The sequence below is a fragment of the Salmo salar genome, chromosome 12 (assembly GCF_965601325.2).
Source record: "Salmo salar chromosome 12, fSalSal1, whole genome shotgun sequence".
NCBI classification, from domain to species: Eukaryota; Metazoa; Chordata; class Actinopteri; order Salmoniformes; family Salmonidae; genus Salmo; species Salmo salar.
Window position 1 is genome coordinate 12057831 of NC_138302.1, and position 12170 is coordinate 12070000.

Genomic DNA, 12170 nt, shown 5'->3' on the forward strand with positions numbered 1-12170 from the left:
GGATATGCGCGATCCCGTGAGCGCGCCGTTCCTTCTTTTTCTTCTTGAATGAATATGCTATTGTCCGGTTGGAATATTATCGCAATTTTACGTTAAAAATACCATAAAGATTGATTTTAAACAGCGTTTGACATGCTTCTAAGTACAGTAATGGAACATTTTGACTTTTGGATAAGTGATCGTTATGGATAAGTGATCTGTACGCACGAACAAAACGGAGGTATTTGGACATAAATATGGATTATTTCGAACAAAAACAACATTTATTGTGGAAGCAGCAGTCCTGGGAGTGCATTCTGACGAAGATCAGCAAAGGTAAGAGAATTTTTATAATACTAATTCTGAATTTAGGTGACCCCAAACTTGGCGGGTGTCTGTATAGCTTGCTGTGATGGTGAGCTATGTACTCAGAATATTGAAAAATGTGCATTCTCCGTAAAGCTATTTTAAAATCTGACACAGCGGTTGCATCCAGGAGTAGTCTATCTATAATTCTTTAAATAATTGTTATATATTTTGTCAACGTTTATGATGAGTATTTTTGCAAATTGTGTGCACATTCACCGGAAGTTTTGGTGGGAATACATTTTCTGAACATCACGTGCCAATGTAAAATGCTGTTTTTGGATATAAATATGAACTTTATCGAACAAAACATACATGTATTGTGTAACATAATGTCCTAGGAGTGTCATCTGATGAAGATCGTCAAAGGTTAGTGCTTCATTTAGCTGTGTTTTGGGTTTTATTGACACATGTCCTTGCCTGGAAAATGGCTGTGTGATTATTTTTGTCTATGTACTCTCCTAACATAATCTAATGTTATGCTTTCGCTGTAAAGCCTTTTTGAAATCGGACAATGTGGTTACATCAAGGAGAAGTGTATCTTTAAAATGGTGTAAAATAGTTGTATGTTTGAGAAAGTTGAATTATGACATTTTGTTTTGAATTTGCTGCCCTGATATTTCACTGGCTGTGTCCCGCAGGTGGGACGCTAGCGTCCCACGTAGCCCATAGAAGTTAATTAAATATTCTATGTGATGTTACATGGGATATGTCAGGGGACAGGGTGAAGTACATAGACATGACCACATGAGGGGGCTGTAGAGAGATATAGAGCTTGTGCTCCGTGTTTGTGTCTCTGTGTGTGTGTGTGTGTGTGTGTGTGTGTGTGTGTGTGTGTGTGTGTGTGTGTGTGTGTGTGTGTGTGTGTGTGTGTGTGTGTGTGTGTGTGTGTGTGTGTGTGTGTGTGTGTGTGTGCAAGTGTTCCAACACAGTCCTACCTCTAATACAGTCCTACCTCCAACACAGTCCTACCTCCAACACGCTCCTACCTCCAACACACTCCTACCTCCAACACACTCCTACCTCCAACACACTCCTACCTCCAACACACTCCTACCTCCAACACAGTCCTACCTCTAATACAGTCCTACCTCCAACATAGTCCTACCTCCAACACGCTCCTACCTCCAACACAGTCCTACCTCCAACACGCCTCTACCTCCAACACACTCCTACCTCCAACACAGTCCTACCTCCAACACGCTCCTACCTCCAACACGTTCCTACCTCCAACACAGTCCTACCTCCAACACGCTCCTACCTCCAACACAGTCCTACCTCCAACACGCCTCTACCTCCAACACGCTCCTACCTCCAACACACTCCTACCTCCAACACAGTCCTAACATCAACACACTCCTACCTCCAACACAGTCCTACCTCCAACACAGTCCTACCTCCAACACAGTCCTACTTCCAACATAGTCCTACCTCGAAGACCTGGTCATCCAGTAGCCGTGTCCCGAACACAGTGACTCCTTCAGTGCTGACCTCTGGGTTAAGACCTCTCTGGAGCTCCAGACTCTCCACCTTCTCACAGTCCAGATACAGAGTCACTGACTGACCCGCCACACTGTACGCTACCCTGTGCCATCTGGGGAGGGGGGGAGGGGGGAGAGAGAGAGAGAGAGTTATTCTAGGGTGTTGTCATACTAGATCCAGTCAGTGACTGACACTCTAAGCTACTCTGTGACAGAGGGAGAGAGGGAGAGAGAGAGAGAGAGAGAGAGAGAGAGAGAGGAGAGAGAGAGAGGGAGAGGGACCACAATGGTAATAAGTATAGCACTTTATTGTGCTCTCCCAGTTCCGTTTTAACATGTACGTACTGAGTATATGTCTTGTTTTAACTGTCAAATGAAATCAACAAATCTAAACATGTAAAGAAATGTGAAAGTGATGAATCTGGATTTTGGAGGGGTGAGACATAGTGTCTGTGTGCATTCCTGTTCACGTCCAGTATCTGTGTGTGTTACACCTACTTGCCGTCAGCCAGGTTGATCTTCCTGAAGGTAGGGTAGAGTTCAGGAGAAGGCAGGCCTTGCTGGTCTTCATACAGGAAGACAGGGGACCTCCCGACCTCTATCCCCAGCTGCTGGGTACCCTGAGGGTCGTACAGGGACAGCAAGAACACCTGGGCACCCCGCCGGGCACGCACCGTAGCCAGGACAGAGAAGTCCACTGGGAACCACCCTTCTGGAGAGACAGAGAGAGAGAGAGAGAGAGAGAGAGAGATAGAGAGAGAGAGAAAGAAAGAGAGAGAGAAAGAAAGAGAGAGAGAGACAGAGAGAGAGAGAAAGAAAGAGAGAGAGTGGGTTATCGCTACAATCATCGTCATCCTCATCATCATCATCACCATCACTACAATCGTCTACTGGGAACACTGAGTCGATAGAGACAGATCAGTATAATTTTCATCGTATTGTTGTTCATCATCATCGTGTGGATGCAGGTGTGTGTGTGTGTGTGTGTGTGTGTGTGTGTGTGTGTGTGTGTGTGCTGTGTGTGTGTGTGTGTGTCTGTGTGTGTCTGTAGTGTGTGTGTGTGTGTGTGTGTGTGTGTGTGTGTGTGTGTGTGTGTGTGTAGTGTGTGTGTGTGTGTGTGTGTGTGTGTGTGTGTGTGTGTGTGTGTGTGTGTGTGTGTGTGTGTGTGTGTGTGTGGTGTGTGTGTGTGTGTGTGTGTGTGTGTGTGTGTGTGTGTGTGTAGTGTAGTGTACCTGGGAACAGCTGTTTTGTAGGGACACTGAGTTGAATCTTCTTGTTGATCTTGAAGGAGATGTCTGTCTCTTCTCTTCCCTCTCTACTGGTGCAGAGCCCTGCCTCCAGAGACACACCCTCCATGTCCTCTGATAGGTCCAGGATCCTCAGCACGTCCACCAGATTGGCTGGAGATGGGGAGGGAGGAGTTAGGAAACAAAGTCAAATCGACCAGAGCACTGAGAGAGAGAGAGACGGATAGAGAGGAGAGAGAGAGAGGAGAGAGAGAGAGGAGAGGGACTCATGCAGCTGGTGAGTTTCACTCTCCTTCTCTCTCCCTTTCTCTCCCTCTCTCTCCTTCCCTCTTACCTTACAACACACAGACTACTCAAGGGTTTCTCAAACTTTTTCAACTCGTGACCCAAATTAAGAAGAAATAGTTTGTGATAATAGATGTATTATCACACTGCGACCCACCTCTCAGATGGCCAGGACCTACGTTGGGTCCTGAGCCATTATTAAGAAACCCTAAGGTTTCCCTAGCCTAAACCCTACTCATGAGAAAGATGCATCTCCTAAACACATCTGCCTCAGAGACTTTACAACAACTTTACAGGACAATCTGGTAAAACTTATAACAGACACCACAGCCTCAACTACAACAACATTCCCCCCCCACACACACACACACACACACCACTGATCAAACCACCACACACACAGAGAGTGAGAAAGAGAGAGAGACAGAGAGTGAGCTAAAGAGAGAGAGAGAGAGACAGAGATTGAGCTAAAGAGAGAGAGAGAGAGAGCTAAAGAGAGAGAGAGAGTGAGCTAAAGAGAGAGAGAGAGAAAGAGAGAGACACAGAGATTGAGCTAAAGAGAGAGAGAGAGAGAGAGAGAGAGAGAGGGGGGACGCAGTATGAGTGGCAATGTGAAGGAACAAGGAGAGAGAGGTCAAAGGGCGATCAAAAGGGGAGGGAGAGGAGAGGGGGATGACAGGAGCAGAGAAAAGAGAGGGGGATTACAGAGTAGAAAAGAAGAGTAAGAGTGTGAGGTGGAGGAGAGAGGGCACAGGGCAATGAAAAGGGGAGGGAGAGGAGAGGGGGATGACAGAGTAAGAGTGTGAGGTGGAGGAGAGAGGGCGTGTCTCTACTGGTGTGGCTCCTTAACCCCTCCATCTGCCCTGCACCTGTCAACACACATCTGGACAGCTTTACTGAAGTGATCTCTGTCTGTCTGTCCGTCTGTCCGACCGACCGACAGACAGACAGACAGACGGACAGACAGACGGACATACAGACGGACGGCCGGGCATGCCGTCCGTCTGTCTGTCTGTCTGTATGTATGTCTGTCTGTCTTCATTTGAATACACCAAGACAACATGACCAGACGAGCCTCATTTTAAAAAATATATGTATTTCACCTTTATTTAACCAGGTAGGCAAGTTGAGAACAAGTTCTCATTTACAATTACGACCTGGCCAAGATAAAGCAAGCAGTTTGACACATACAACAACACAGAGTTACACATGGGGTAAAACAAACATACAGTCAATAATATAGTGGAAAAATAAGTCTATATACAAAGTGAGAAAATGAGGTGAGATAAGGGAGGTAAAGGCAAAAAAGGCCATGGTGGTGAAGAAAATACAATACAGCAAGTAAAACACTGGAAAGGTAGATTTGCAGTGGAAGAAAGTGCAAAGTAGAAATAGAAATAATGGGGTGCAAAGGAGCAAAATAAATAAATTTACATTTACATTACATTTACGTCATTTAGCAGACGCTCTTATCCAGAGGGGGGGGGGGGGGGGGTGTTAGAAGGATTACTTTATCCTATCCTAGGTATTCCTTAAAGAGGTGGGGTTTCAGGTGTCTCCGGAAGGTGGTGATTGACTCCGCTGTCCTGGCGTAGTGAGGGAGCTTATTCCACCATAGGGGTGCCAGAGCAGCGAACAGTTTTGACTGGGCTGAGCGGGAACTGTGCTTCCTCAGAGGTAGGGGGGCCAGCAGGCCAGAGGTGGATGAACGCTGTGCCCTTGTTTGGGTGTAGGGCCTGATCAGAGCCTGAAGGTACGGAGGTGCCGTTCCCCTCACAGCTCCGTAGGCAAGCACCATGGTCTTGTAGCGGATGCGAGCTTCAACTGGAAGCCAGTGGAGAGAGCGGAGGAGCGGGGTGACGTGAGAGAACTTGGGAAGGTTGAACACCAGACGGGCTGCGGCGTTCTGGATGAGTTGTGGGGGTTTAATGGCACAGGCAGGGAGCCCAGCCAACAGCGAGTTGCAGTAATCCAGACGGGAGATGACAAGTGCCTGGATTAGGACCTGGGCCGCTTCCTGTGTGAGGCAGGGTCGTACTCTGCGAATGTTGTAGAGCATGAACCTACAGGATCGGGTCACCGCCTTGATGTTAGTGGAGAACGACAAGGTGTTGTCCAGGGTCACGCCAAGGTTCTTAGCACTCTGGGAGGAGGACACAATGGAGTTGTCAACCGTGACGGAGAGATCATGGAACGGGCAGTCCTTCCCCGGGAGGAAGAGCAGCTCCGTCTTGCCGAGGTTCAGCTTGAGGTGGTGATCTGTCATCCACACTGATATGTCTGCCAGACATGCAGAGATGCGATTCGCCACCTGGTTATCAGAAGGGGGAAAGGAGAAGATTAATTGTGTGTCGTCTGCATAGCAATGATAGGAGAGGCCATGTGAGGATATGACAGAGCCAAGTGACTTGGTGTATAGCGAGAATAGGAGAGGGCCTAGAACAGAGCCCTGGGGGACACCAGTGGTGAGAGCACGTGGTGCGGAGAAAGATTCTCGCCACGCCACCTGGTAGGAGCGACCTGTCAGGTAGGACGCAATCCAAGCGTGGGCCGCGCCGGAGATGCCCAACTCGGAGAGGGTGGAGAGGAGGATCTGATGGTTCACAGTGTCAAAGGCAGCAGATAGGTCTAGAAGGATGAGAGCAGAGGAGAGAGAATTAGCTTTAGCAGTGCGGAGAGCCTCCGTGACACAGAGAAGAGCAGTCTCAGTTGAATGACCAGTCTTGAAACCTGACTGATTTGGATCAAGAAGGTAATTCTGAGAGAGATAGCAGGAGAGCTGGCCAAGGACGGCACGTTCAATAGTTTTGGAGAGAAAAGAAAGAAGGGATACTGGTCTGTAGTTGTTGACATCAGAGGGATCGGGTGTAGGTTTTTTCAGAAGGGGTACAACTCTCGCTCTCTTGAAGACGGAAGGGACGTAGCCAGCGGTCAAGGATGAGTTGATGAGCGAGGTGAGGTAAGGGAGAAGGTCTCCGGAAATGGTCTGGAGAAGAGAGGAGGGGATAGGGTCAAGCGGGCAGGTTGTTGGGCTGCCGGCCGTCACAAGACGCGAGATTTCATCTGGAGAGAGAGGGGAGAAAGAGGTCAGAGCACAGGGTAGGGCAGTGTGAGCAGGACCAGCGGTGTCGTTTGACTTAGCAAACAAGGATCGGATGTCGTCGACCTTCTTTTCAAAATGGTTGACGAAGTCATCCGCAGAGAGGGAGGGGGGGGGAGAGGGAGGAGGATTCAGGAGGGAGGAGAAGGTGGCAAAGAGCTTCCTAGGGTTAGAGGCAGATGCTTGGAATTTAGAGTGGTAGAAAGTGGCTTTAGCAGCAGAGACAGAAGAGGAAAATGTAGAGAGGAGGGAGTGAAAGGATGCCAGGTCCGCAGGGAGGCGAGTTTTCCTCCATTTCCGCTCGGCTGCCCGGAGCCCTGTAAATAAATACAGTAGGGGAAGAGGTAGTTGTTTGGGCTAAATTATAGATGGGCTATGTACAGGTGCAGTAATCTGTGAGCTGCTCTGACAGCTGGTGCTTAAAGCTAGTGAGGGAGATAAGTGTTTCCAGTTTTAGAGATTTCTGTAGTTTGTTCCAGTCATTGGCAGCAGAGACCTGGAAGGAGAGGCGGCCGAAGGAGGAATTGGCTGTGGGGGTGTCCAGAGAGATATACCTGCTGGAGCGCATGCTACAGGTGGGTGCTGCTATGGTGACCAGCGAGCTGAGATAAGGGGGAGCTTTACCTAGCAGGGTCTTGTAGATGACCTGTAGCCAGTGGGTTTGGCAACGAGTATGAAGCGAGCGCCAGCCAACGAGAGCGTACAGGTCGCAGTGGTGGGTAGTATATGGGGCTTTGGTGACAAAACGGATGGCACTGTGATAGACCGCATCCAATTTATTGAGTAGGGTATTGGAGGCTATTTTGTAATTAACATCGCCGAAGTCGAGGATCGGTAGGATGGTCAGTTTTACGAGGGTATGTTTGGCAGTATGAGTGAAAGACGCTTTATTGCGAAATAGGAAGCCAATTCTACATTTAACTTTGGATTGGAGATGTTTGATGTGTCTGGAAGGAAAGTTTACAGTCTAACCAGACACCTAGGTATTTGTAGTTGTTCACATATTCTAAGTCAGAACTGTCCAGAGTAGTGATGCTGGACGGGCGGGCAGGTGCAGGCAGCAATTGGTTGAAGAGCATGCATTTAGTTTTACTTGTATTTAAGAGCAGTTGGAGGCCACGGAAGGAGAGTTTTATGGCATTGAAGCTCATCTGGAGGGTAGTTAACACAGTGTCCAAAGAAGGGCCAGAAGGATACAGAATGGTGTCGTCTGCGTAGAGGTGGATCAGAGACTCACCAGCAGCAAGAGCGACATCATTGATGTATACAGAGAAAAGAGTCGGCCCAAGAATTGAACCCTGTGGCACCCCCATAGAGACTGCCAGGGGCCCGGACAACAGGCCCTCCGATATGACACACTGAACTCTATCAGAGAAGTAGTTGGTGAACCAGGCGAGGCAATCATTTGAGAAACCAAGGCCATTGAATCTGCCGATGAGGATGTGGTGATTGACAGAGTCGAAAGCCTTGGCCAGGTCAATGAATACGGCAGCACAGTATTGTTTCTTATCGATGGCGGTTAAGATATCGTTTAGGACCTTGAGTGTGGCTGAGGTGCACCCATGACCAGCTCTGAAACCAGATTGCATAGCGGAGAAGGTGCGGTGGGATTCGAAATGATCGGTAATCTGTTTGTTGACTTGGCTTTCAAAGACTTTAGAAAGGCAGGGTAGGATAGATATAGGTCTGTAGCAGTTTGGGTCAAGAGTGTCCCCCCCTTTGAACAGGGGGATGACCGCAGCTGCTTTCCAATCTTTGGGAATCTCAGACAACACGAAAGAGAGGTTTAACAGGCTAGTAATAGGGGTTGCAACAATTTCGGCAGATCATTTTAGAAAGAAAGTGTCCAGATTGTCTAGCCCGGCTGATTTGTAGGGGTCCAGATTTTGCAGCTCTTTCAGAACATCAGCTGACTGGATTTGGGAGAAGGAGAAATGGGGAAGGCTTGGGCGAGTTGCTGTGGGGGGTGCGGTGCTGTTGACCGGAGTAGGGGTAGCCAGGTGGAAAGCATGGACAGCCGTAGAAAAATGCTTATTGAAATTTTCAATTATAGTGGATTTATCGGTGGTGACAGAGTTTCCTATCCTCATTGCAGTGGGCAGCTGGGAGGAGGTGCTCTTATTCTCTAAGGACTTTACAGTGTCCCAGAACTTTTTTGAGTTTGTGTTGCAGGAAGCAAATTTCTGCTTGAAAAAGTTAGCCTTGGCTTTTCTAACTGCCTGTGTATATTGGTTTCTAACTTCCCTGAAAAGTTGCATATCACGGAGGCTGTTCGATGCTAATGCAGAACGCCACAGGATGTTTTGTGTTGGTTAAGGGCAGTCAGGTCTGGCGAGAACCAAGGGCTATATCTGTTCCTGGTTCTAAATTTCTTGAATGGGGCATGCTTATTTAAGATGGTGAGGAAGGCATTTAAAAAAATAACCAGGCATCCTCTACTGAAGGGATGAGGTCAATATCCTTCCAGGATACCCGGGCCAGGTCGATTAGAAAGGCCTGCTCGCTGAAGTGTTTCAGGGAGTGTTCGACAGTGATGAGTGGAGGTTGTTTGACCGCTGACCCATTACGGATGCAGGCAATGAGGCAGTGACCGCTGACCGCTGAGATCTTGGTTAAAAACAGCAGAGGTGTATTTAGAGGGCAAGTTGGTTAGGTTGATATCTATCAGGGTGCCCGTGTTTACGGCTTTGGGGTGGTACCTGGTAGGTTCATTGATAATTTGTGTGAGATTGAGGGCATCAAGCTTAGATTGTAGGATGGCTGGGGTGTTAAGCATGTCCCAGTTTAGGTCACCTAGCAGCACGAGCTCTGAAGATAGATGGGGGGCAATCAGTTCACATATGGTGTCCAGAGCACAGCTGGGGCAGAGGGTGGTCTATAGCAGGCGGCAACGGGGAGAGACTTGTTTTTAGAAAGGTGGATTTTTAAAAGTAGAAGTTCAAATTGTTTGGGTACAGACCTGGATAGTAGGACAAAACTCTGCAGGTTATCTCTGCAGTAGATTGCAACACTGCCCCCTTTGGCCGTTCTATCTTGTCTGAAAATGTTGTAGTTAGGGATGGAGATTTCAGAGTTTTTGGTGGTCTTCCTAAGCCAGGATTCAGACATGGCTAGGACATCCGGGTTGGCAGAGTGTGCTAAAGCAGTGAATTAAACAAACTTAGGGAGAAGGCTTCTAATATTAACATGCATGAAACCAAGGCTATTACGGTTACAGAAGTCATCAAAAGAGAGCGCCTGGGGAATAGGAGTGGAGCTAGACACTGCAGGGCCTGGATTCACCTCTACATTGGCAAAGGAACAGAGGAGGAGTAGGATAAGGGTACGGCTAAAAGCTATGAGAATTGGTCATCTAGGACGTCCGGAACAGAGGGTAAAAGGAGCAGGTTTCTGGGGGCGATAAAATAGCTTCAAGGTATAATGTACAGACAACGGTATGGTTGGATGTGAATACAGTGGAGGTAAACCTAGGCATTGAGTGATGATGAGAGAGATATTGTCTCTAGAAACATCATTGAAACCAGGTGATATCATCGCATGTGTGGGTGGTGGAACTGAGAGGTTGGATAAGGTATGCTGAGCAGGGCTAGAGGCTCTACAGTGAAATAAGCCAATAAACACAAACCAGAACAGCAATGGACAAGGCATATTGACATTAAGGAAAGGCATGCTTAGCCAAGTGATCAAAAGGGTCCAGTGAGTAGATAGGTCGGTTGCGGCGATTCAGACAGCTATCCGGGCCATGGGTAGCAAGTAGGCAGAAGATGGTCTGTTTTTAGCCACCTCGTGCGTTTCCGTCGGTAGATTAGTGGGGTTCCATGTGGTAGAGGGGACCAATCCAATTGGCAAAATAGTTATAGATATAGTGGCCCAAGAAAATTGGCCGATCGACCTATTCAGATAGCAGCCGATAAGACAGCTAACGATTAGCAGACCGCAGATGGGCGTTCAGGTTATGTCGCGATGGAGGGGCCAGTTGGATAACTCCCTCGGGCAGATAATGTCAGTAGTCCAGTCGTGAAGGCTCGATGGGGCTCCGCATCGGCAGTAAAATGGGTCCGGATAGGTGATTGTAGCCCAGGAGTGGCTGATGGAACTCTTCAGCTGGCTAGCTCCAGAATAATTGATGTTAGCTCCGGGACCGACGTTAGCCAATAGTCACTCGGATAGCAGCCAGCTAGCTGCAAGATCCAGGTGTAAATCTCCAGAGCCTGCGGTACAAATCCAGGGATATGGAGAGAAAATAGGTCCGGTATGCTCTGGCCTGAGTCGCGTTGTACAAAACTGGCGATAGCTTTTCGAGCTAAGGGATAGCTGATGACCGCCAACCGTGGTTAGCTGAATTCTAACGTTAGCTAGTGAACTGGCTAACTTATGGCTAACTTCTGGCTAGCTTCTGTTGTGGATTTCAGATTTGAGGTAAATAATACTTTTTTTTTTATTGGTGAGGCGGGTTGCAGGAGAGTGTTTTGAAGTTGAGTTTTTAGAAATATATATAAAAAGATATGAGAAGAAAAGATGTCAATATATATATACACGGGACATGACAAGACGAGGACAAAGGACGTCTGACTGCTATGCCATCTTGGATTAGAAAAATTAACATAGGACACGTCTCAAATGGCACCCTATTCCAAGTATAGTGCACTACTGTTGACCAGCATGGCACCCTATACTATGTGGCCTTTATTGTAGCCACAGACTATCTGTTACACACAGTGATATCACCAGGCATTTACTGTGGCCACAGACTATCTGTTACAAACAGTGATATCACCAGGCCTTTACTGTAGCCACAGACTAGCTGTTACACACAGTGATATCACCAGGCCTTTACTGTAGCCACAGACTAGCTGTTACACACAGTGATATCACCAGGCCTTTACTGTAGCCACAGACCATCTGTTACACACAGTGATATCACCAGGCCTTTACTGTAGCCACAGACTAGCTGTTACACACAGTGATATCACCAGGCCTTTACTGTAGCCACAGACTAGCTGTTATACACAGTGATATCACCAGGCCTTTACTGTAGCCACAGACTATCTGTTACACACAGTGATATCACCAGGCCTTTACTGTAGCCACAGACTAGCTGTTACACACAGTGATATCACCAGGCCTTTACTGTAGCCACAGACTAGCTGTTACACACAGTGATATCACCAGGCCTTTACTGTAGCCACATACTAGCTGTTATACACAGTGATATCACCAGGCCTTTACTGTAGCCACAGACTATCTGTTACACACAGTGATATCACCAGGCCTTTACTGTAGCCACAGACTAGCTGTTACACACAGTGATATCACCAGGCCTTTACTGTAGCCACATACTAGCTGTTATACACAGTGATATCACCAGGCCTTTACTGTAGCCACAGACTATCTGTTACACACAGTGATATCACAAGGCCTTTACTGTAGCCACAGACTAGCTGTTACACACAGTGATATCACCAGGCCTTTACTGTAGCCACAGACTAGCTGTAACACACAGTGATATCACCAGGCCTTTACTGTAGCCACAGACTAGCTGTTACACACAGTGATATCACCAGGCCTTTACTGTAGCCACAGACTAGCTGTTACACACAGTGATATCACCAGGCCTTTACTGTAGCCACAGACTAGCTGTTACACACTGCATTCCTCTCACCTGGTAACTATCAGTCTCCCACTTCCTCAGGGCTCTGATCTATGGTGGAA

General features: G+C 47.7%; 1 protein-coding gene across 1 annotated transcript in view; it reads right to left on the bottom strand.

Annotated features, from left to right (window-relative positions):
- The window catches only part of LOC106592099 (uncharacterized), a 75053-nt gene that overhangs the window by 54798 nt on the left and 8085 nt on the right, over nt 1-12170 (bottom strand). The window contains exons 2-4 of the mRNA XM_082958575.1: nt 3059-3226; nt 2325-2538; nt 1777-1939 (exon numbers count right to left, since the gene is read on the bottom strand). Coding sequence (XP_082814701.1) covers nt 1777-1939; nt 2325-2538; nt 3059-3226 — 545 coding nt within the window. The remainder of the gene's footprint in view (nt 1-1776; nt 1940-2324; nt 2539-3058; nt 3227-12170) is intronic.